We start from the raw sequence: 24434 nt of genomic DNA on the forward strand, positions 1-24434 counted from the left end.
ATTCCAAAATGTATTATTAATAATCCCAATTGTTTTCCTGATTTATTCAGACATCTACATATGATCGTCTTTAATCTACTGACACAGACACATTTGGAGTTTCTTACAATTTGATTATGTCATATTTATCTGCTGGAAGCACTATTTCTGGAAACTTTGCAAATGTGCAGTTATTTGGTTTAACCAGCAGATGTCAATGGTAATTCATTGTATCTTTTGAGTAACTGCTACACCTGTTTCTTGTCTGCTTTCCTTTCTACTGTATGCTCAAGTTAGCAAACCTTCCTTGCTGGATCACTGTGGCACCTATCCAGAAAAGTCTCTGTATTCCCTGTGCCCAGAATCCTGTGTTACAGTCTCATCGATTGTAGACTCTGACATCATTACAGAATGTTTCTTGGACCCTGTCTGTTCTGTACGCCAAGGGCAGTATCCAATTAGAAAAAATGGTATTGATGTTGCGCTAATACTAATATCCTGAGTAGATAATTAATTATTTAATAACTGGACATGACAGAGTAGTCAAGACACCAAATGTATATAAAAAAAATCGTTCTGTATAAGGTATTTAACAAGTACAACAATGTTACAATGAAACATACTAAAAGCTACTTCTTTATATGAAGTCTATACAGACTAGTCTGATTAGTATAAAAAATAAATTGCTGGATTTCTATTGCAAATAAAAATTCCCTAGTAAGAACCACATACAGTATATATAAAGCAATCTGTCCAAAAGACACAAAAATCTCACCGGACCATTATCCACATATTAAAGTCTTAATCCACCGTCTCCGACCTCTAGGTCTTATAGTGATAAGGCGCCTAATGAACTCCGTATAATACAAAAGAGGCTGCTGGTGTAGTGACCTCCAGGTTTTGTAACAATGAAGTACTCGCTGGGCTCCATAGACTTCGAAGAATGGGCTGCTGATATAATGACTCCCAATTAGGGACTTGGATTAATGCGGGGAAAGGTGAAGGCGGTCACGAGTTGACTTCATTACAGCCTCCGGACTGGTCTGTATTTGGATCACCTTGCTATTGGTCCCTAATTGGGAGTCATTATATCAGCAGCCCGTTCTTCCAGCAGTTTCTTTTATATACTAATCAGACTAGTCTGTATAGACTTCTTATAAAGAAGTATGGACTTCGGGCTAATTGGATAGCTCCGGGGGATCCATTAGCGCCCGAACAATGTTTGGAGCAAATTTTATACCTCCTCTTGCACTGTCTGTCTTGGCTGTCTGCAGTTGCATTTTTCTGTTTTTTATTCTTTTTGTTTTACCTTTTGTGAATAGTTTATTGTTTATTTTCTGTAGTTCATTTGTTATTCTGGTGATGTTGTAATAATTCTTTTACTTCTGTTCATTAATACCGACTACCTTACACAGTCTTCATGCCTTCAATGTGAAAATGTGCCCTTTTCTTTTACTTTTATATAGTACCTCTAAGCTGTACTTGTTCTGTTGCAGTCTTTCTGGATCCGTTTTGTCATGTAGTACAAGTACCATTTAAGATCGTCTCCTTTTATTATTAAGTTTTTCTATTTTATTAATGTCATTTTAGAGTTATACAGTACACATATACAGACCCATATACAGTACACAGGAGGAGACTTTCCCACTGTGTAAAGCTGCATTATCATATAGGTTATTTTCCCCGGGGGCTGCTACATGCAGGGCGCTACTGGTTCTATACTAAATAATTATTATGGAGAGGGGGAGGGGAGTCATTTTCATCCAAGGTTGTAAGAGAGGTGGAGGAGATCCCAGGGAAAATAATTGCATATAGCAGCCATTGGAGACCTGGCTAATGGGAGATGACAATTTAACATAAATACACTTTCATTCCTACAGATTAGTGGCTCCTTTTTCTCTCTCCAACATGATGCCCCTGCATGTATGCATGTTTGCTGGGAGTAATTTATAGTCTGATATTTAGGATTTTGGTACTTACCGATAAATCCCTTTCTCCGATTCCACAGGGGACACTGGAGCCTCAGTACAATGGGGTATAGAAGTGGGTTAACCGGTTAACCAGTTTCCTGGTCCGGGAACAGTAAATTGGTAATTTGTGGTTCATCCTCGATGCCATGAGATTGGCCTGTGGACGACCCCACCTGAGAGTTAGTTGGTGAAATACCTGAGGATTGAGCGTCCATTCCCCGGATGAATGTCCTGCCGACTAAGATAATCGGCCTCCCAGTTTTCCACTCCTGGGATGAAGATAGCAGAGATCGCCACTGCAAATTCCTCTTCCCAAAGCAGGATTCTGCTCACTTCCCTCATGGCGGCTCTGCTTTTGGTGCCGCCTTGTCTGTTTATATAAGCGACCGCTGTGGCATTGTCCGACTATACTCGGATTGCCTGACCCTGCAACAGAGGATGCGCCAGCTGGAGAGCATAAAATACTGCTCTTAACTCTAGAATATTTATGGGCAGACCTGCCTCCCTCTGAGTCCAGTGCCCCTGAAAATGTTTTCCCTGGGTCACTGCACCCCACCCTGTTAGACTTGCGTCTGTGGTGAGGAGAATCCAATCCCATACTGCGAACCGTCGTCCTGTCAGCAGGTGCGAGGGATTCAACCACCAAATGAGAGATGTTCGCGTCTGGGGAGACAAGAGGACTCATTGATGGAGAAGGAGGTGGGATCCTAACCACTGAGAAAGAAGGGGCGGGCATGAAATCTCGCATATTGAATCGCCTCGAAGGTCGCCACCATCTTCCCTAGCAGGCGGATACAGAGATGTACTGACACTCTGCGATGCCGCAAAATCAGGCGCACCATGTTTTGAATGGAGGAGACCTTGTCCTGAGGCAGAAATACCTTTTGTTCCACTGTGTCCAGTATCATGCCCAGGAATAACAGACATTGTATCGGAGTCAGGGAGGATTTTTGGAAATTTAGAATCCACCAGTGTCGCAAGAGAATATTCTGGGTTAATTGAATGTCTATGAACAATCGAGCTACTGATGGGGCTTTGATCAGGAGGTCGTCTAAGTATGGGACAATGACTACCCCCTGAAGCCGCAGCAGGGCAATCATGACAGCCATGACCTTTGTGAACACTCTTGGTGCCGACGAAAGACCGAAAAGTAGGGCCTGAAATTGCAAATGCGAGTCTAGGACCGCTAATCGAAGAAATGCCTGATGAGGAGGCCAGATGGGGATGTGAAGATAGGCATCCTTTATGTCTAGGGACACAAGAAACTCGTCCTTCTCGAGTCCTGCTATAACAGATTGGAGAGACTCCATCTTGAACCTGAAGGTTCGAAGATAAGGGTTTAGATCCCTGAGATTGAGAATGGGTCTCATTGAGCCGTCCAGCTTGGGCACCACAAACAAGCTGGAATAAAAACCCTGACCTCTCTGATGGGTTGAAACATTCACTACCACCTGGGACAATAACAGCTTCTGCATTGCTTCTAGAATAACCACTCGCTTTTCTGATGCCAGTGGTAAACCGGTTGTTAAAAAATGAGAAGGCGGTTCTATTCTGAAGTCCAACTTCAGACTGTGGGTAATGATGTCCCTGACCCAGGCGTTCTGGCAAGACTTGATCCACACTTCCCTGAAGTGTATGAGACGAGCTCCCACCCTGTGATCCCCCAACTGAGAAGGGAGAGAGTCATGCTGAGGGTTTTGCTGCTGCTTTGTCCTGCTGGGACCTGGATGTAGAGGATGTCGCAGTTCTACCGCGGCCTCTAGACCCACGGGAGAAGGCCGGAGCTACTCTGGAGCGTCCTCTAAACCTACCAGGGGCACAAAAGGACCGAAAGGAGGGTCCTGCTGTAGGTCATCTAGGGGGAGGAGCCGCAGATGGTAGGTAAGTGGATTTCCCACCTGTAGCCTGTGAGATCCACTTATCTAACTCCGTCCCGAAAAGAACGTCCCCGGTAAAGGGAAGAGCTTCAACTGCTCTCTTAGACTCTGCATCTGCGTGCTATTGACGTAGCCAAAGGGCTCATCTGGCTGATATAGCTAAAGCCGAAGATCTAGCAGAAAGACCACATATGTCCTTAGAAGCTTCCCCAAGGAAAGCGGCAGATTCTGCAATCTGTTTGGCCAGCTGAATGAGATCTTCAGTCTGCGTTCCGATCTTGAGACCTTCTGCAAGCTGTTTAGCCCAGGCTTCTACCGCCTTATTTACCCAACAGCTAACCAGTGCTGGACGCAGTGATACTCCTGCCACTGTATATATGGATTTTAGCGTGTTTTCCAGCTTTCTGTCAGAGGACTCCTTTAAGGAAACAGCCCCAGGCACAGGGAGCACTGTCTTTTTAGAAAGACGGGACACTGAGGGGTCTACTGCTGGGGGAGTTTTGCATAATTTCCTACTATCTGGTGGAAATGGATAATAAGACAAAAGTTTCATTGATATTTGAAACTTCTTATCAGGGTGTTTCCACGCTGAGGTTAGGATATCATCCAACTCCTCCGATGCTGGAAAAGTGACAGCCTGTCTAAATCTCTTACCAAAAATAGATGGTTTAGAAGTCACCTCTGAGTCTTGTAAGGCCTGGCGTACTGCAGTGATTAATGCATCTACGCCCTGAGATATAGGTTCTGACTCATCAGGAAACTGAACCTCTACTTGAACCTCGCCCTCTTCTGGCTCCTGCTCCTCTTCGTCATCCGAATCATCCCAATGTGAGGAATTCTGAATCAGTCTCTTATTAGGGACATTATATGACGAGGCTGCAGGAGGGGCCTGGGACATAACCTTAGTAAGTCCCTCCACCGATCTGGCTAAAGAATGTGCCCAATCTGGTTCAGGTGATCTCTGTCTGATCACCTCTCTGTCTCTGTGAGCTGCTTCAAGCTCTGCAGACAGTTTTGACATAACAGATGTTATTTGATCAGACCATAATGGTTGGGATGGTGTGTCAGCAGCCTGCGGCTGAGACACACACTTATCACACAGCAGAGAAGAGTTAGACTGTTCTTGTGTGAACTTCTCTGCACATTTTTTGCAGGAGAAGGATTTTTGTGCAGCTTTAGATCCCTTGGAAGCCATGCTGCAGCACTCTGTCACACACACCACACACACACAGTAGGTGAGCAGTACAGACACAGAGACTACACAGTAGAAGAGGGGGACAGAGAGGGCGATAAACTGTGCACCCTAAGCAGCTCTAATCAATAGAGCTTTAAATAGCAGGAAAGTTTTTTTTATTAAAGGTGCCAGCTCCCGGTTAACCCACTTCTATACCCCATTGTACTGAGGCTCCAGTGTCCCCTAGTGGATGAAGGAGAATTTTTATTTTCTTGGTCAAACTGTCATCTGTCTGGATCATACTTTCCTACTTTTAAAAAAGCATGTTAGGGAGATTGTGAAAGCAACACCTATGAGCGCGGCAGTAAAGTGGACGTGTACTGCTACATCTGAGAGACGTGTCATAAAATAGACTTTAATCCAATTGTAAATGAGCCCAAAGCAGTTAGTAAAATCTATTTGTTGATGAAAACACACTGATACTTTTCAGAAAATGCATGTAGCCCAACGGATCATTGTGCCATTTAACCAATGCAGGGAAATTATACTAATTAACCAATTTGAATGTATATATCTCTGATTTTTTTATTTTTAAATAACAGCTACATAATGGGGGTAAGGTGCAATCAGGGGATTGCTAGACTCTTCAGGGAGTCAGGGAGATTGCTGCTATTTCAGGGAGTCTCCATGACAATGAGTGAGAGTTGGCAAGTATGGCCTGGATACATTTTGCTGCATTTGTGGTTGGCAGGAAATCCCCATACTGTACATCTGTGATGGATTGCTGCAATTCCCCGTTCTGCTGATGTCGGGGCTGGGGGCTTGGGATTCTGGAATATTCAACACGTTGAAAATTCTGGATTCCCCAATCCTGACCCAAATTCAGCGAGTCAGGGATTTTAAACATGTTGAATTTCCACAATCATCAACCCAAAACCTGATTACTGTAAACATGCTAGGGAAAAAGAGAGTTCTAGGTTCCTGCTAATTTCTCACTCTAACACATCATACAGTATCTATGTTTTCTACAGGCTACTCGAGGTGCGCTATTGTGGTTACCCAGCTAGGTCTCAAGCTGTGATATAGATTCCAACGCGGTTTGGAACAATGTATATTGTACAGAATGTATAGTGTGCAGGGGCATCTTAAGAGAGGAGGGGGCCCGTGTGCACTCCCCGTGCGGGGTCCCCTCCTCACACTAGAGTGTGCCCGGAGTCTACTGCGCATGCGCAGAACGCCGGAAAAATGGCCGCGACAGTCATTTTCCGGCATTCTGTGCATGCCCCAGTAGACTCTGAGCACTAGAGTGTTCCCAGAGTCTACTGCACAGAACACCGGAAAAATGGCCGTGCAGCCATTTTCCGGTGTTACTGGACAGCGCTGACACCCGACAAGGGACCACGGACAGGTGAGTTTAAAATAATATGGGTGCAGAGTGTGCGGTGCAGGGCCCCCTGGACCCGGGGGCCCGTGTGCCCCGCACACACTGCACCCATTATAGATACACCATTGATAGTGTGTATATCGCTGCTCTGCACGGCAGATGGGACAATACAATGAACGACGTGGTACTGTTACATGGAGCATGTAATAATGATCACCTTCGCGACTGATGATCGCTCCTTTGGTCAGTCTGTGGAAGCTGAAGCTTCCGTAGCCTCGCTGGTGCCTGGTCACGCAAGAGCCCAGAAATCTGTGTTTGCCGACGCAAAGCCTGGTATTGTCCCTCCTGGAAAATGGAGGAGACACGCCTCGTTTCCGGAAACGGAAACCAGGCACGCCCCTGCACCACCCCCCTACACACCGCAGCATTTCAATCATGCTGTGGCTTGGGGGGTCTGCGAGCTAGGTTGCAGGACCTATTTTGCACATGTGCACAATAGGTCCTGCGCAGCAGCCCCCTAACCATAGGAGGTGTGTGTTCATCCTCGGATCAACTTACATCTCTGAATCAGGCCCATTTTCCTACACGGCATAATATAAAACACATCAAATATGAAACAATAGCACTAAAACACTAGATCACACACATCAATTGTACACAAAATATTATAGACAGGCTGCCATTTTAACACCGTTGTCCCCTAGCTTTCAGTCACAGCCCTTGAGTCCAGCATAGTGTGAGAACTGTTTTGTTTAATACAATCTGATTATTATATATGGATCAGCTATTTGTGGCACAATAAAATAGCCTTGATGTCCATAGCCAAAAATGATTTGGGACTTTCTTCTATTTGGACACAACGCATTGTATAAGTCTAGTTATATGATTTGCTTCTAGCTTCTAGACCATAGACAAAACCAAGGTTGTGTACTACTCTCTGAAAAAAAGATGTTAGGACTTTCCTAAATCTAATATCCAGTAAATACACTTGAAATATTTTATTGTTTGACTTGTCTAGGACGGTAGTACAACTTGGGGCGCCGAGAGGGGGGAGAGCGGGTACTGATTACCCGGGCCCGGCCATGCCAGGGGGCTCGGGCCACAGCACACACCAGTAGCAGTTAGCTTTTTTTTTTTTCTTAACCTTCACTAAAATAAATAAAACAACCTTTATTAACCGTTTGCGGCGGTGGGCGGCAGCTCGGGTGGGGGAAGTGTGGGTGTCTTGCTCACCCCGGACTCTTGTCTGTGTGATACTACTATCTAACTCCCAGCCGCTGCGGAGCTAACTCTGAGCCTGACGACTCCTGACTCTGAGCCTGTTGTTGAAGAGAGACGAAGCCTCGCGAGATAATGACGTCATCATCTCACCAGGCTCCAGGCGGTGGGTGGGGACTAGAAGAGACAGATAGGCTGCATAGTTGGCAAGTCCGCTTATAACAAGCGGAATTGTGCTTCTTTTTTTCATGGTTGCTTGTTGCTTGTTTTTGGGCTTCTTTTTTTAAGGTAGCTTGTTTTTGGGCTCGTTTTTTTGTGTGCATTGCCGAGGCGCCCCTGGAGGTAAGTGTATGTGTGTGTGTGTTTTTACACCAGTAGTGACTTAGGGAGGGGTGAGGCTGTGTCTGGGGAATAGAGGGCTGTAGCCAGTGGACAGGGTGAAGTTGGCGGGTGCAGGCAAGAGGGAGAGGTAAAATAGATGATGGAAATGAGGCAGGTACATGGGGGCGAGTTAAAATTACTGAGGCTGTTAAAGTGAGGGGATAATAGAATTAGACAGGTCACAGGAATGAAGGAGGTAATAAAGAGGGTGAGAAGAATGGGGAGTCAGGTAAAGGAAAGGTGGGTATACACTAGATGATATGTCACCCGATCCTGCTGATCCTTACTCTCCAACATGACCCCTCCCATCAGATACAAAATGCTCTGCTCCTGGGCTTCCCACCTAATGTATGATTGTAAGTCACCTGTGTTGAGCTAGTTAATTGATGAGAAGGGTGTTTCACCACAGGTGGCTGCAATCATCAATTAAGAAGAAAGTCCAGGAGTATACATTTTGTACCTAATGGAATGGGTCATGTTGGAGGGTCTGCTGATCGGGCCGACATATTGTCCACATCGGCCAGTGTGTAACCGCTATGCACGACCCTGCGCACTCCCATGTGCTGTCCATTGGGGTCATTCCATCGGCCTGCATGTAGGGCCAATCGATCGACCCAGGTGCCGACGCTGGCATAGTGGATGGAGCCGGTGCCCGGCATATCGGGCATTCGGTCACCGCATCGTGCAGTATGTATCGACCGCCATATATATATTGCGTGGTCGGGCGTCGCTTCACTGGGTACACACATCAGCAAGTGTGTACCCAGCTGAAGACTGGCAAGGGAATGAGGTATGAAAAGAGGGAGGAGGTAAAAATATGGAGGCTGGTGTAAAGGGAGAAAAGCAATATAGGCAGATAAGGCTGTGCATACACTGAAATATTTAGGTTAGTGAAAGGGGGAATAAAGGAAGTTAGGCAGGTAGAGAGTGAGGACAAAGAGACACCCCCATAAATTGGGCTTTTTTTATTGGGCTGTAGTTTGTATATTTTTAATACATACATCAATCCTTGTGTTTATACAATATATATATATATATATACATATATATACTGTTTATACTACTACTATTTATATATATATATATATATATATATATATACACACATATATATATACATATGTATATATAAATAGTATTATATATATGAATATGTATAATGTGTTTATATATATATATATATATAGATATACACATACACACTCTACTATTTGTATATATATATATATGAATATGTATAAATGTGTTTATATATATATATATCTATATATATATATATATAGTGATCCTACTTATGAATTACAGTGGAGGACCCACTTTCAAAAAATAATTGAGTCTTGGGGGGATGCGCTCTACAACCATTGACAGCTGAGATGCACAGCACAGCAGTATCCAGTAGTGTTCCCGGTAGGCTACCCGGTTTTAAGAGACTCCCTGCACCCTCAGCGCCCTGCCCTACCTGTGGTCTAGCTTAAACACTAATCAGGCTGCTATGTGCTGTGGTTATTAAGATCTTGCTCTGTATCCCTCTCCAATAGATGGCGAAAATGTCACATGCTGTGTATGGCTGGGGGGCCCCGGGAACTTGCTGTACCGGGGCCCAGGATTTCTCTTGGCAGCCCTGAGCACAAGATAAGCCAACTGCCTACCCTATAAGGTGAGATGATGAGACGCAGTCTAGATGTGTATCTATAATGCTATCATCTGCTCCATCTTTCTGAAGACACAACCAGAAAGATGGTGCTGCAAGCAACAGGTACCTGCTGCATGGTGGGGGCTGCTGCATACGGCTGGCTCCCCAAACGCCCCTGTCACAATCTGAACTGACCTTCCATTGTCTGTATGTTACTTACCAATTGCTGGTCAACAGAAGGAATTAGATCATGATGTCCATAAATTATAGCAGGATTATACTGGCTGAAAAGAACTGGATAGAAGACTCTTTTCCCTAAAGGGAGACAATATGCAAACATTTGAGTTCACTTACCATGGATTTCTCAGGCCAGCAATACTAGCTACAAACATTGCATTGTCTTGGATTAAAAAAAAAGAAAGCAAGAAAAGATCATGGTAAATATGATATAACTTAAAAACGTGCAACTCACACACAGCTGAATGCTCATTGTGATCACTGGTAAAATAATTACATATTCCTATAGAATAAGCGAGATATGTGCAATGTGCATCTACTGTATGCTCATCCAGATACTTTTCTCCACGGAGAAAGACCAAACTTAGGGACTGATGCTGGGGTGCATGAGTATCTTTCACTTATGCAAACAGCGAGTGTTAGCATACAGCACGTTAATGAAGCCAATTAATGCTTTATGTGCATCTCTGACCGGATCCCTCTCTGAATGAAATGGGCGTTTCAGGGAGGGAACTGTGAGGCGACAGTGCAGGGAAGGAACTGTGAGGCGACAGTGCGATTGCACAGAACTGTTCTGTCATGTGGGAGTGTGATGGGCGTGTAGCTAGAGTCCCGTAGCTAGAGTCCCGTGTTAATGTGAGGCCTGCATACAGAGACGGGAAGCCTATGTCAGATGGTTCTCTTGCACCTAGCATGGGCTCCGTACTACTGACAACGGCGGAGGCTGTGGATGGAAAAATCAGCTTCCCGCTTAACGCAGCCAGGATTCTCTTACTAGCCTTAAAGAAGCTTGCATTAGCATAAGGTAGTCAAATTTGCAGCCACAGCATCACGCCAACACAGCCACGTTGCGTCCAACTCAGAATGGAGGAATTCATTAAAGCTGGTGAAACAATATCAAAGAAAACTAAAGAAGAGTTTCAATAAGTGATGAGCAACAAGTGTCACTGAAAACTAAATACAGGTCCAGCAATAAACAAAGAATTTTATTTTCCATATATCTGGAAAATAAAATGTAATGGATCACTTCCACAGAGCAAAGAATGGTTTTATAACTCAATACATGGTCCTCATTTAGAGCTGGCTATAAACATGACGCGGTGTAAAACATGACATGACGCGGTGTAAAGCATGATATGACGCAGTGTAAAACATGACGCGGTGTAAAACATGACATGACGAGGTGTAAAACATGACATGACACAGTGCAAAGCATGACATGATGCGGTGTAAAACATGACATGACGCGGTGTAAAACATGACATGACGCGGTGTAAAGCATGACATGACGCGGTGTAAAACATGACATGACGCGGTGTAAAACATGACATGACGCGGTGTAAAGCATGACATGACGAGGTGTAAAACATGACATGACGCTGTGTAAAACATGACATGGCGCAGTGTAAAACATGACGCGGTGTAAAACATGACATGACGCGGTGTAAAACATGACATGTCGCGGTGTAAAGCATGACATGATGCAGTGTAAAACATGACGAGGTGTAAAACATGACATGACGCGGTGTAAAACATGAAATGACGCAGTGTAAAACATGACATGACGCAGTGTAAAACATGACCCGGTGTAAAACATGACATGACGCAGTGTAAAACATGACGCGGTGTAAAACATGACATGACACGGTGTAAAACATGACATGACACAGTGTAAAGCATGACATGATGCGGTGTAAAACATGACATGATGCGGTGTAAAACATGACATGACGCGGTGTAAAGCATGACATGACGCAGTGTAAAACATGAAATGACGCAGTGTAAAGCATGACATGATGCAGTGTAAAACATGACGCGGTGTAAAACATGACATGTCGCGGTGTAAAACATGACCTGATATAAAACATGACATGACGCGGTGTAAAACATGTTGCGGTGTTAAACATGACATGACGCGGTGTAAAACATGAAATGACGCAGTGTAAAGCATGACATGACGCAGTGTAAAACATGACTCGGTGTAAAACATGACATGACGCAGTGTAAAACATGACGCGGTGTAAAACATGACATGACGCGGTGTAAAACATGACAGTGTAAAGCATGACATGATGCGGTGTAAAACATGACATGACGCGGTGTAAAACATGACATGTCGCGGTGTAAAGCATGACATGACGCAGTGTAAAACATGACGCTGTGTAAAACATGACATGACGCGGTGTAAAACATGAAATGACGCCGTGTAAAACATGACATGATGCGGTGTAAAGCATGACATGATGCAGTGTAAAACATGACGCGGTGTAAAGCATGACATGACGCAGTGTAAAACATGACGTGGTGTAAAACATGACATGACGCTGTGTAAAACATGACGCGGTGTAAAACATGACATGACGCTGTGTAAAACATGACATGATGCAGTGTAAAGCATGACATGACGCAGTGTAAAACATGACGAGGTGTAAAACATGACATGACGCTGTGTAAAACATGACATGGCGCAGTGTAAAACATGACGCGGTGTAAAACATGACATGACGCAGTGTAAAACATGACGTGGTGTAAAACATGACATGTCGCGGTGTAAAGCATGACATGACGCAGTGTAAAACATTACGAGGTGTAAAACATGACATGACGCGGTGTAAAACATGAAATGACGCAGTGTAAAACATGACATGACGCAGTGTAAAACATGACCCGTTGTAAAACATGACATGACGCAGTGTAAAACATGACGCGGTGTAAAACATGACATGACACGGTGTAAAACATGACATGACACAGTGTAAAGCATGACATGATGCGGTGTAAAACATGACATGACGCGGTGTAAAACATGACATGACGCGGTGTAAAACATGACATGACGCGGTGTTAAACATGACGCGGTGTAAAACATGAAATGATGCAGTGTAAATCATGACATGACGCAGTGTAAAACATGACGCGGTGTAAAACATGACATGACGAGGTGTAAAACATGACATGACACAGTGTAAAGCATGACATGATGCGGTGTAAAACATGACATGACGCGGTGTAAAACATGACATGACGCGGTGTAAAGCATGACATGACGCAGTGTAAAACATGAAATGACGCAGTGTAAAGCATGACATGACGCAGTGTAAAACATGACGCGGTGTAAAACATGACATGACGCTGTGTAAAACATGACATGATGCAGTGTAAAGCATGACATGACGCAGTGTAAAACATGACGCGGTGTAAAACATGACATGTCGCGGTGTAAAGCATGACATGACGCAGTGTAAAACATGACGAGGTGTAAAACATGACATGACACAGTGTAAAACATGAAATGACACTGTGTAAAACATGACATGACACAGTGTAAAGCATGACATGATGCGGTGTAAAACATGACATGACGCGGTGTAAAACATGACATGACGCGGTGTAAAGCATGACATGACGCAGTGTAAAACATGAAATGACGCAGTGTAAAGCATGACATGACGCAGTGTAAAACATGACGCGGTGTAAAACATGACATGACGCTGTGTAAAACATGACATGATGCAGTGTAAAGCATGACATGACGCAGTGTAAAACATGACGCGGTGTAAAACATGACATGTCGCGGTGTAAAGCATGACATGACGCAGTGTAAAACATGACGAGGTGTAAAACATGACATGACACAGTGTAAAACATGAAATGACACTGTGTAAAACATGACATGACGCGGTGTAAAACATGACATGACGCAGTGTAAAACATGACGCGGTGTAAAACATGACATGACGCGGTGTAAAACATGACATGACGCGGTGTAAAACATGACATGTCGCGGTGTAAAGCATGACGAGGTGTAAAACATGACATGACGCGGTGTAAAACATGACATGACGCGGTGTAAAGCATGACATGACGCAGTGTAAAACATGACACGGTGTAAAACATGACATGACGCGGTGTAAAACATGTCACGGTGTAAAATATGACATGACGCAGTGTAAAACATGACATGACATGACGCAGTGTAAAACATGACGAGGTGTAAAACATGACATGACGCGGTGTAAAACATGATATGACGCGGTGTAAAGCATGACATGACGCAGTGTAAAACATGACGCGGTGTAAAACATGACATGACGCGGTGTAAAACATGTCGCGGTGTAAAACATGACATGACGCAGTGTAAAACATGACATGATGCAGTGTAAAGCATGACATGACGCGGTGTAAAACATGACATGACGCGGTGTAAAACATGACATGACGCGGTGTAAAACATGACGCGGTGTAAAACATGACATGACGCTGTGTAAAACATGACATGACGCGGTGTAAAGCATGACATGACGCAGTGTAAAACATGACGCGGTGTAAAGCATGACATAACGCAGTGTAAAACATGACACGGTGTAAAACATGACATGACGCGGTGTAAAACATGACGCAGTGTAAAGCATGACATGACGCGGTGTAAAACATGACATGACGCGGTGTAAAACATGACATGACTCGGTGTAAAACATGACATGTCGCGGTGTAAAGCATGACATGACGCAGTGTAAAACATGACCCGGTGTAAAACATGACATGACGCGGTGTAAAGCATGACATGACGAAGTGTAAAACATGACGCGGTGTAAAGCATGACATAACGCAGTGTAAAACATGACGCGGTGTAAAACATGACATGACGCTGTGTAAAACATGACATGACGCGGTGTAAAGCATGACATGGTGCAGTGTAAAACATGACGCGGTGTAAAACATGACATGATGCAGTGTAAAACATGACATGGCGCAGTGTAAAACATGACGCGGTGTAAAGCATGACATGACGCAGTGTTAAACATAACGCGGTGTAAAGCATGACATGATGCAGTGTAAAACATGACGCGGTGTAAAACATGACATGACGCTGTGTAAAACATGACATGACGCGGTGTAAAGCATGACATGGCGCAGTGTAAAACATGACGCGGTGTAAAACATGACATGACGCGGTGTAAAACATGACATGACGCGGTGTAAAACATGACGCGGTGTAAAAACATTGCTGCAAAAGTGAGGATGTATGTGTATATTTTACATTGCACATCTTTTTAAACACATAGAAAATAAATGAAAAAGAAAATACAGATCACTGGTACCTCCTGTGCTTCTGGATCTGCAGGCATTCCTCCTTAGCAGTGAAAGGATTAATAATGAAACAGTTTTAAAAAAAAAGTTATGCTTGAGATAAGTATGTACTGAAATCACTGCTGGGCTGATCATACCTGGCTGTGTGTTTATTCTGCACGTGTTCATAAACTCTGCATTGAAGTATATATCCACATCACAAAAAAATAGCAGAACATTATTTCCTTTCCAGGCGCGAGCTCCAACATCTAATCCTTTTCCCCGGGAAAATTCCTCATTCAGCTGAATGAAAGTGAAGTTCTTGAAGTTTGCTGTCCTGAAAAGAGAAAAGATAAGAAATAATAGGTAGTGACAAAACCTCACCATATAAACTATTTGTAATATCAGACGGACAGTTAGAAATGTGTGTATATCTTTTTTTTTACTTTTATTGTGACATAATAAGAAACACAAACTTTTACTGTTTAATATCAAATATGATATTGTTGATATGCATCTAAAATGTAGTCTATAACTAAAACGTACTACATACTACATGCTGCGGGGGAACAGATTATTATGCACTGACTTTTCTAAAGTGATGTTCTCATCAAAATAAATGAGGGCCACACAGCCCCCATTAGATATGGTTGGGTACGGCATCCCGGCGGTCAGATTGCCGACTGTCAGAATGCCGTCAGCGAAATCCCGATGGTGAAAATGCTGACAATTTTCAGCGTGTATTCTAAAGCTAACCCTAACCCACCCCTCCTACAGCCTTACCCTAACCCTCCCCTTCGGCACCCTAACCGCCCTCTCCCACAGCCTAACCCTAATACTTACTTTGAAGTTGTCTGCATTTTGACCCGTCTGGATCCCGCAGCCGGTATAGTGAGCATTTTACATCCCATTAGATATCAGCAACCTATGCACTCATATTCCATGTAGGGCACTTGTGATAAGCTACATTTCAGGAGTTCAGTATAGTATCGACAGTGATCATGTCAACATTCATGTCGACATGGTCACAATGTCGACAATTCTTTTGTAATGTGTGCCTAGCCCTTAATTCTAACCCTAACGCTGTCATTTTCACTATGTTGACATTTTCCATGTCAATATGTTTGATGCCAACATTTTAACCATGTCCACATCATAACTGTCAACATTAGGATTGACGACATAGTGATTGTCGGCAACGTGACTGCATACCCATTGCAGAAATGGAAACAACGTCAACATGAAAGAAAAAAATATTTCCTGCTGTAAACAGGTACAGTACACTGACTGATGGGCTCACCAGCTAGTACATTAATGTTCAGTCTAATTAGTGTACATCAACTCTCAATCATCCATCAATCTGGAGGCTTCAAATACCAATACATCAAGGGCCTTTATTATCCTTAAGCAGTTCATTAATAGGAGAGTTCATAACTTACCAGTCACCAATTAAAGGTACTTAGCAAGAGAAAGACTATCACTTAGATGATGATATAAAAGTAAGCCGGTTATAGATTTTAGTCTAAAACGAATAAACACAAGAATAAACCACAAATACAGCTATTTTCGGTCAGTGAGGCAGTAGTATTTTCTACAAGAGCATTAGGTAACAATATTTTGTACCCAAAAAAATATCTTTATTAGGTCATCTAAAAGTTCATTATACAGTATGTGGAACAAAGAAATACAGCTGATCACCAAAGAACTGGAAAGGTAAGTACAGGTATAATGACAGGGAAATGCCATAACACAGTATGCACTTGAGAAAAGAGAAAACAGCTATTATAACCCCATAATGTTTTCCACAGTGGCGTTCAATGATGTACTGTACAATGTCTGGAATTGTCTATAGCTGTTTAAATAGTATTTTATGATATTGTAGTGAGTAATACATTTTTATTTGTCTTTTTTTACTGTGTACTGTGGTGGAGACACTAAATGTTTTACCTTCTTATTACATTTTCGTATGCATTAGAAATTGAGATTGATAGGATTTTTTGGGGGTTACTATTAAAGCCTAAATCATTTTAAAATATTTAAAATAGGTCAATGTCACATTGATTTATCTATCACAAGGAGAATTCATTTTTGATGAGAATTAATTTAAAATGACTAAGGGGCCTATGTACCAAGCTGCTTGATACATTAAATTAGCTATTTGATATATAAAATTATGCAGAAACTGCAGTTTCTGCATAATTTTAAGTACTGCTCCTATGTACTAAAAGCACAATGCAGGATATTTCACAGAAATCTCCGACAAAGTGCTAATTAGCACTGCAGATCGCAGTCCTCATTTATTATCAATGTGGACTAGGATCCAGTGGCGTAACTAGGTGGGGTTCGAGCAGGGCTCCTGCCTTGGGTGGCATCGGACCAGCTGCGCACCCCGGTCCAGGGCACTGGTCCGCACTACACAGTATAAAACAACCCCCCCGGGTAGTACACTCGTACTACCCGGCGGCAGTGTGTTTGTTTTGGCAGCCAATGAGAGTCAACAGACTCTCATTGACTGCTGCGCCCACTAACGGAGCTGGGCTGGAGTTCACTCATGAGCTCCATCTTTCGGCTCCCGCAGTGGGTGATGGGAGAGACGTCATGACGCTTGACGTCTATCCCATAGTGCACAGCAGGACAGACGGCGGCGGATGCAGGGGCACTGCAAAGGGGGGTCTACTACTGGGGGCACTGTATAAGCTGCACTATTGGGAGCACTGCATAAGGGGAACCACTACTGGGGGACTGCATAAGGGGCACTACTGGGAGCACTGCATAGGGAGGACCACTACTGGGGCACTGCATATTGGGGACTACTACTGGAGGCACTTTATACGGGGCACTATTAGGAGAACTGCATAGGGGGGACCACTACTGGGGGCATTGCATAGGGGGACCACTACTAGCGGCACTGTATAAGTGGCACTACTGGGGGCACTGTATAAGTGGCACTACATAAGGGCCACTGTATAAGGGTGCATTTCTGGGGGCACTGTACAAGGGGTACTGTATAGGGGCACTGATACTGGGGACATTGCATAAGGGGCACTACTACAGTGGGCATTGCAAGAGGGGCACTACTACTTGGGGCATTAAGGTGCATATGGAATGGAAAGGAACATTCCCAGAGTGACGAGAAATGGTGGTGTGTCATGTTGCCACGCCCCATTTTCCAGTGGCCATGCCCATTGTGGCATGTGACCATGCTCACTTTGTCACCGCATGCCTTAGGCGCGCACCTACTTGGGAGGGGGGCGCTCCATTCTTTTAACTTGCCCTGGGGTCAAATACCCTAGTTATGCCACTGCTAGGATCTGACCCCTATGTACTAAACTCCAAAAAGCAAAGCCAGGTACTTTACGCTATCTGCAGATGATGTAAACTACTGTAAGCTTATGGGGGCTCTAGGGGCAGGAGAGAGATCTTTTGACCTCCCCCTCGCAGCCCCCGGGCCAGTTCCGGAAGCTGACGTTGTGCACATGCACAGTGTTAGCTTCCCCCGGGAAAGTCTTTCACTTCTGTGAGATACTTCTCGTAAATGCCGAGGATATAACTCGCAGGGACAGCGGTTACCGCAATCGCTGTCCTTGCGAGTTCCCCGTAGAACATAGCCGGGATAATTTTATTAAACAATAAAATATCCCCGGCGAGTTAGGTACATAATAATCGCCATTATTAGTACATAGACCCCTATGTTTTTATGCACTGAAGTCAGTGATTTTAAGAATTATCCTGAATTATCATGTAAATATGTCACTGGAGTTTAAAAAACATGGTGGGAAATTGGGAAAGGAATGAGGTCTGTTGTTATATAATAAATCCTCCCACAGCCTGGAGCACACAGGACTGTTATGGGCTGCGCCAAGGATAATTAATGGCATTAGTCAATTTTTCCACTGCACCTGGAGGAAATAAAATGTGCCACTACTGATTTTTTATACTGTGCCACTAAATGTGCCACTACTGATTTTTTATACATCAAAGTCAAGGAAGCAAAACATCAAAGGAGAGGGTCAAACAGCATTATAGACAGATTATCCAACATGTAGAATAAGAATTACTGGAGAGCATATCTCCATAAAACCATATGTATATTCCCTACATGAAAGTTGTTGATTGCAACAGTTTTTAAGTAAGCAGTGTTTACACAACTAGTGTACAGATATTTCTAACACAATAAAGAGCAAATTCTAAAGGGAAAATAAAGGTAGATTTAAAAAAAAAAAAAAAAAGTCTTTATTTTCAATATGTAAAAAAACTTGGAACCTCTTCAGTACCCAGTGATGCTACAAAAACAATGTTTATTTGATTTGCCGCATTTGTGATATAACAGAGTTAATGCTTTTACTTTTTCTAGCATACATGACTGACAAAAGAAGGCTTCCTGGCATATAGAATAATGAGATTTGCTGGATTTGTTAAAAGAAAATTGGAAAAACACACCCATCTGTAGAATCAGACCAATCAACTTCAAGTTAATATAGTAGGAGCCAATCACAATACCACAGTCACAACCAACCACACATGGCCATAAACTTATAAAAGCTACTTGTAGCCAGTTTCAAATTCATTCCGTATGATAGCATGCAAAGAAAAATGTCTTTTGGTGTCTCATATGAGAACCTTGTTTCATGCACAGATCTGTCTATTAACAGGTATTACTCAGGATTTGAATTGACAAGTCAAATAATAATGATGACACCCTTTTTTAAAATGCATACTCCTTGTACTCAATATTACATTGAAACAATGAAATGGTGTAAAAAGAAGCAAATATTTTTACTAATGTGTGTAAGACTATAACATGTGACACTACGGGAATGTGTGTTCACTTGAAAAGTAAATGTCTCTGAGAGCGATACGTAAATGCATTGCTGCTCTAATGTTATCATATATCTAAGAGAGTGTCACCAGAGCGTGAAGCACAGAACAATTGATGAGAAAGATAAAACTGCAATATAACACACATAAATATTTTATTAACTTTACTTCATGCTCCAAAGAGTTTACTATAAAAAGGAAGAATAAGAGAAAAAGAAACTCTGCATTATTTAGCATGAACTGAATATGAAGTTTGCCTGAAAAAAAATAAAATAAATAAATTCTGATCTATATATTGAATCAGCCAGTGAATGAACACTACCAGTGAATGAACATTTTCAGGTTTAATACAGTAATCTTAAATTTAATGCATACACTCTTAAGATTATCTGTTTACTGTGTTTTATTGATGTAAGTCATATTATTAATTTACTGGACTTGTCTGTTCATTTGCTAGCATTGTGCGTTCAGTCACTGGTGGGGCTATATTTACTAAAGGGAGAGTTTTTAGAAGTGGAGATGTTGCTCATAGCAACCAATCAGATTCTACTTATCATTTATCTAGCACCTTCTAGAAGATAATATATACAATCTGATTGATTGCTATAGGTATTGGCGACATCTTCACTTCTAAAAACCTGCGCTTTAGTAAATATACCCTATAATTTCTACATCTCCTGTTTTTTTTGCTGTAAAATTCTAATTATTCCCTCTGTATTTAAACCAAAAATGTATTTAAAAAGTATACATAGTAATAATGTACAGTTTTTATGTTGTATTTTCATCCTATACCATCTCCTTAAATATGAGAATTCCATTAACCGCTCATTTACTGGAGGATTCACCCTATACGAGTATACATATATTCCTACATGACACAGGTCAGTCAATACAGCCAGACTGCTTTATGCCTTCAATACTAGAATAAATAAAGCTACAATACATATACCAATATCTATGCAGTTTCTGTTCATTTTACACTTTATTTGGTGGATATTTCGTTCTAAACAAGCAGGAAAACATTTTACACAGGTGTAAGCTACTGTAACTGCTTGGGGAGTCATAGCTGATGGGTGCTACTTCATTTAAGGTAGCAATAAAAAAATAAATATTATGGCATTAAATACATCTACATATAATCTTATAGATCTATAAATGATCATTAAAACACAACGAGCCATTGCATGGTACATTGGCGAATAAAACAGTTGTGAACAACCATTTTATTTTTTGCTTTACGATTACCTGTACTTGGAAATACTGTATATGTAAAGGATACAGTTAACAAAACAACGACTTGGTGTAATATATTTACACCCATTTTGACTAAAAGGTGTAAGCTAGTCTCTTGGAGAATAGCCACTGGAAAAAATCATTGGACACCCAAAGTAGTACACAGCTCAAATATCCATAGGTCAAAAGAAAGTCCTAATAATTTTTAGTTTTTTCCCCATTTGTTGCCTAGTTAGAAGCATATATAAATTATCAAATATTCTGACATTTATTCCAGGGTTAATAATTCTCCACTCAGCTGGGAGACGTTAGCCTGTGTAACTAAGCACACTGCAGTGTCTGTAGGAGGAACTGACGTGCATGTTTTATGTAAGAAGCTGTGCTGTGGTTACTCTGTGATGGCGTCACCTCCTACACTGCCAGATGTGTCTATTACTGAGAGTGTCACAGATATATTCCTGTTCTTATTTATGAATGTTATATCTTGCTCTTGACATTACTTATATTTGCACATCATAAATATGACCTGAATATTTGGCTTAGCAATTAAAGCCTGCATTTATGAGTGTAAAAAAAGGCAACACTAGGATATACACAAAGAAACGGAATTCAAATGTTCATCCTTTGATATAAAATATAAAAAATTCTTTATATTTCTATTTCATGCTAAACATATTCCCTTGCAGTTATCCTAACCATAATTTTACACAACCAGGACGGTCCAGCATTTGTATAATTAACAAACATTCTGGGATATCATTTGCTCAGTTAACATACTTTTGTTAAAGTCCTTACTTTCCATATACTTGTTACATAGCGTAATGTCTCTTGCATCTAGGCCCTAGCCAATTCCCAGTACAGATCAGCAATATCGCAGTGAATCTCACTTCAAGCCGATAAGTCTGAACATTCCACAAATAACCGTTTTCCTCCTGGCTTTATCCCAGTAACACCACATCATCTCTGAATACCCCAGTAACACATCATCACATATTGCTCCATAACTTTCACACCCATCAGCCTGGCCAGTCATTAGTAAATAGTTCTTCTCATGGATAAAGTTTCAGCTTCCACTATTACAATATAAAAGCAAAATGCTTTCATTCTGTTTGTATCCAGGCTTTGGTTCTGTTTCAATGGGAAAGTTAATATCTTTCAATATATAACTCATTTCCTATGACAATGTTCTTTATTTTATAGCAAACAATTACAAAGTCACTGCTATGAACATCAGCGCAACTAAATTAACAAGACATTCTGGATGGCTGTCAAAAGAACAAAACATAACTTATATGTGAATCGTGAAAAACAAAGCTTGTCTTATGCAGAGATGTATAACATTTATTGGATTATATTGTACTTAGAAAGCATGGCTTAAGTCTACACATCACATACAAATAGTTTGGGCTTCATTTATTGAATGGCATTATAGCTATACTATACATATTCTGGGCAGATAAAAAAATAATTCCACCACTCAAACAAAAACCTTTGGGATGAAGCTTGTTAATAAAATGTGTTACAAAGTACTCCCCCCCCCTGAATTTTCCATCTATAGTATGAAAAGTTGACGGGGTGGGGTGTCTACAACAGTGCTGCCTGTTTAAATTTGATGAGCAATAGAAGGCGATTGGATCACAGTGCTCAATTGTCAGACTTAAGCTGGGTATACACCTATACAATCGTCGGCCCGTTCTTTCGATTTCGAGTCGTTCGTTCGATATCGAAAGAGTGTGTACGCACATTCGTACGTGTTTTGTCGGATGAAAACTGGTGGAATCGGAGGATCGCATCTTCTGTGCACTTTAATTTTCATCCGATTCGACAGGGCCTGGTCGTAACGAAAGTGCTGTGTGTATACACCTTCGACCATTCTTGCGACCGATTGTACACCAAACCTGGGGCTGCTCTCTGGGTGTGCATAATTACACTCAGGAAGTTCAGGAAGCATTATGTGTGCCACGCTCCTCTTCATGTACATATTCGCCATTTTTTTACCTTTACCCCACTCCGTGGTGTAACTATGGAGGGTGCCCTCCATTTGCCGGGCGCCCGCTGAGTGTGTTACCAGCGGGCGCCCGGCAACTTCTCTCCCCCCCCCCCCCGGCTCCTTACTCTCCGGGTCCCGCAGTGCACGTCATGACATCATAGTTCAGAGGAGCGGGCCCCGGGGACGGGCGTCAGCCGGCACTGGAGCGGGGTTTAAGGTAAGTATTATATTTTTTTTGTATATGTGTGCGCGGTCGGGGGGGCTTACTACTGGGGGCATCATATGGGGGCACTACAGGGGGCATTACAGAGGCCTTACTACTGGAGGCATCATATGGGGCACTACAGCGGCATTACTACTGGGGGCATCATATGGGGGCACTACAGGGGCCTTACTATTGGGGGCACTACAGGGGCCTCACTATTGGGGGCACTACAGGGGCCTTACTATTGGGGGCACTACAGGGGCCTTACTACAGGGGGCACTTCAAGGGACATTACTACTCAGGGCACTGCATAGGGGGACCACTACTGGAGGCACTGCATAGGGGGACCATTACTGGTGGACACTACATAGGCGGGTACTGCAGAGGGGGACCGCTACTGGAGGTAACTGCATAGGGGGACCATTACTGGGGGGCACTGCATAGGGGGACCACTACTGGGTGCACTGTATAAGAGGAACCGCATAGGGGGGCGGTGGCAGCTGGGGCTGGCATAGGTGCTGGGGGGTGGTAAATTTTAATTTGGGGGGGGGGGGCACCAATATTTATCTTGCCTCCGGGCACCTGGGATGAAGTTATGCCACTGCTTTACCTTAAAACCTTTACCCCACCACCTATACTACAAGGCTTGGTTTGCTGGGGTGTGTAGTTCCACAACTTGCTGGGCTGTGTAGTACTGCAATTGATATTCTCATGCTGGAGAATGACAAAGACAAAAGAACGCTCTGTCCTAAAACTACTGTAGCTAGTTCAGAAACGAACGGACGTAATAGAAAATGTTCATGGAAACTTGTTTTGGTCTCATAATCACACCCCCTTCCTGCCCACTATGTTCATTTTCGGTACACCCACTGTGAGCGCAGCCTGAAATCGGGAAAATGTGTATACTGGTACAATCATATCCTTGCGATATTTCGGCAGCGCGGGATCGAAGGTCGCACATTGGATTGTATATGTGTGTACGCGTGATCGGCACTTCCATAGGGGAGCATTGTCGATCGAACCATCGCATCGAATGTGTGATTGTATAGGTGTGTACCCAGCTTTTTGCAAGGTACAGATGTGTCCTCATACATCTAGTGCAGTAGTTCCCAAAATGGGTGCAGCGGGGCTCTTGCAGGGGTGCAGGACTAAATCAAATTAGTTATGGTCAATGGGATAGGCAAAACCAGTGCTGTTGACTGCCAATCATAAAACTGTGGACAAACAGATGTGAAACCCTGTCCACCACCACATGTGACCTAAGG

General features: G+C 42.8%; 1 protein-coding gene across 1 annotated transcript in view; it reads right to left on the reverse strand.

Moving 5' to 3' along the window:
- Positions 1-24434, reverse strand: part of CSGALNACT1 (chondroitin sulfate N-acetylgalactosaminyltransferase 1) — a 126673-nt gene that overhangs the window by 22784 nt on the left and 79455 nt on the right. The window contains exons 4-5 of the mRNA XM_088448275.1: positions 15082-15260; positions 9837-9931 (exon numbers count right to left, since the gene is read on the reverse strand). Coding sequence (XP_088304401.1) covers positions 9837-9931; positions 15082-15260 — 274 coding nt within the window. The remainder of the gene's footprint in view (positions 1-9836; positions 9932-15081; positions 15261-24434) is intronic.

This window comes from Taudactylus pleione, unplaced genomic scaffold, assembly GCF_031769625.1.
Source record: "Taudactylus pleione unplaced genomic scaffold, aTauple2 ptg000454l, whole genome shotgun sequence".
Taxonomy (NCBI): Eukaryota; Metazoa; Chordata; class Amphibia; order Anura; family Myobatrachidae; genus Taudactylus; species Taudactylus pleione.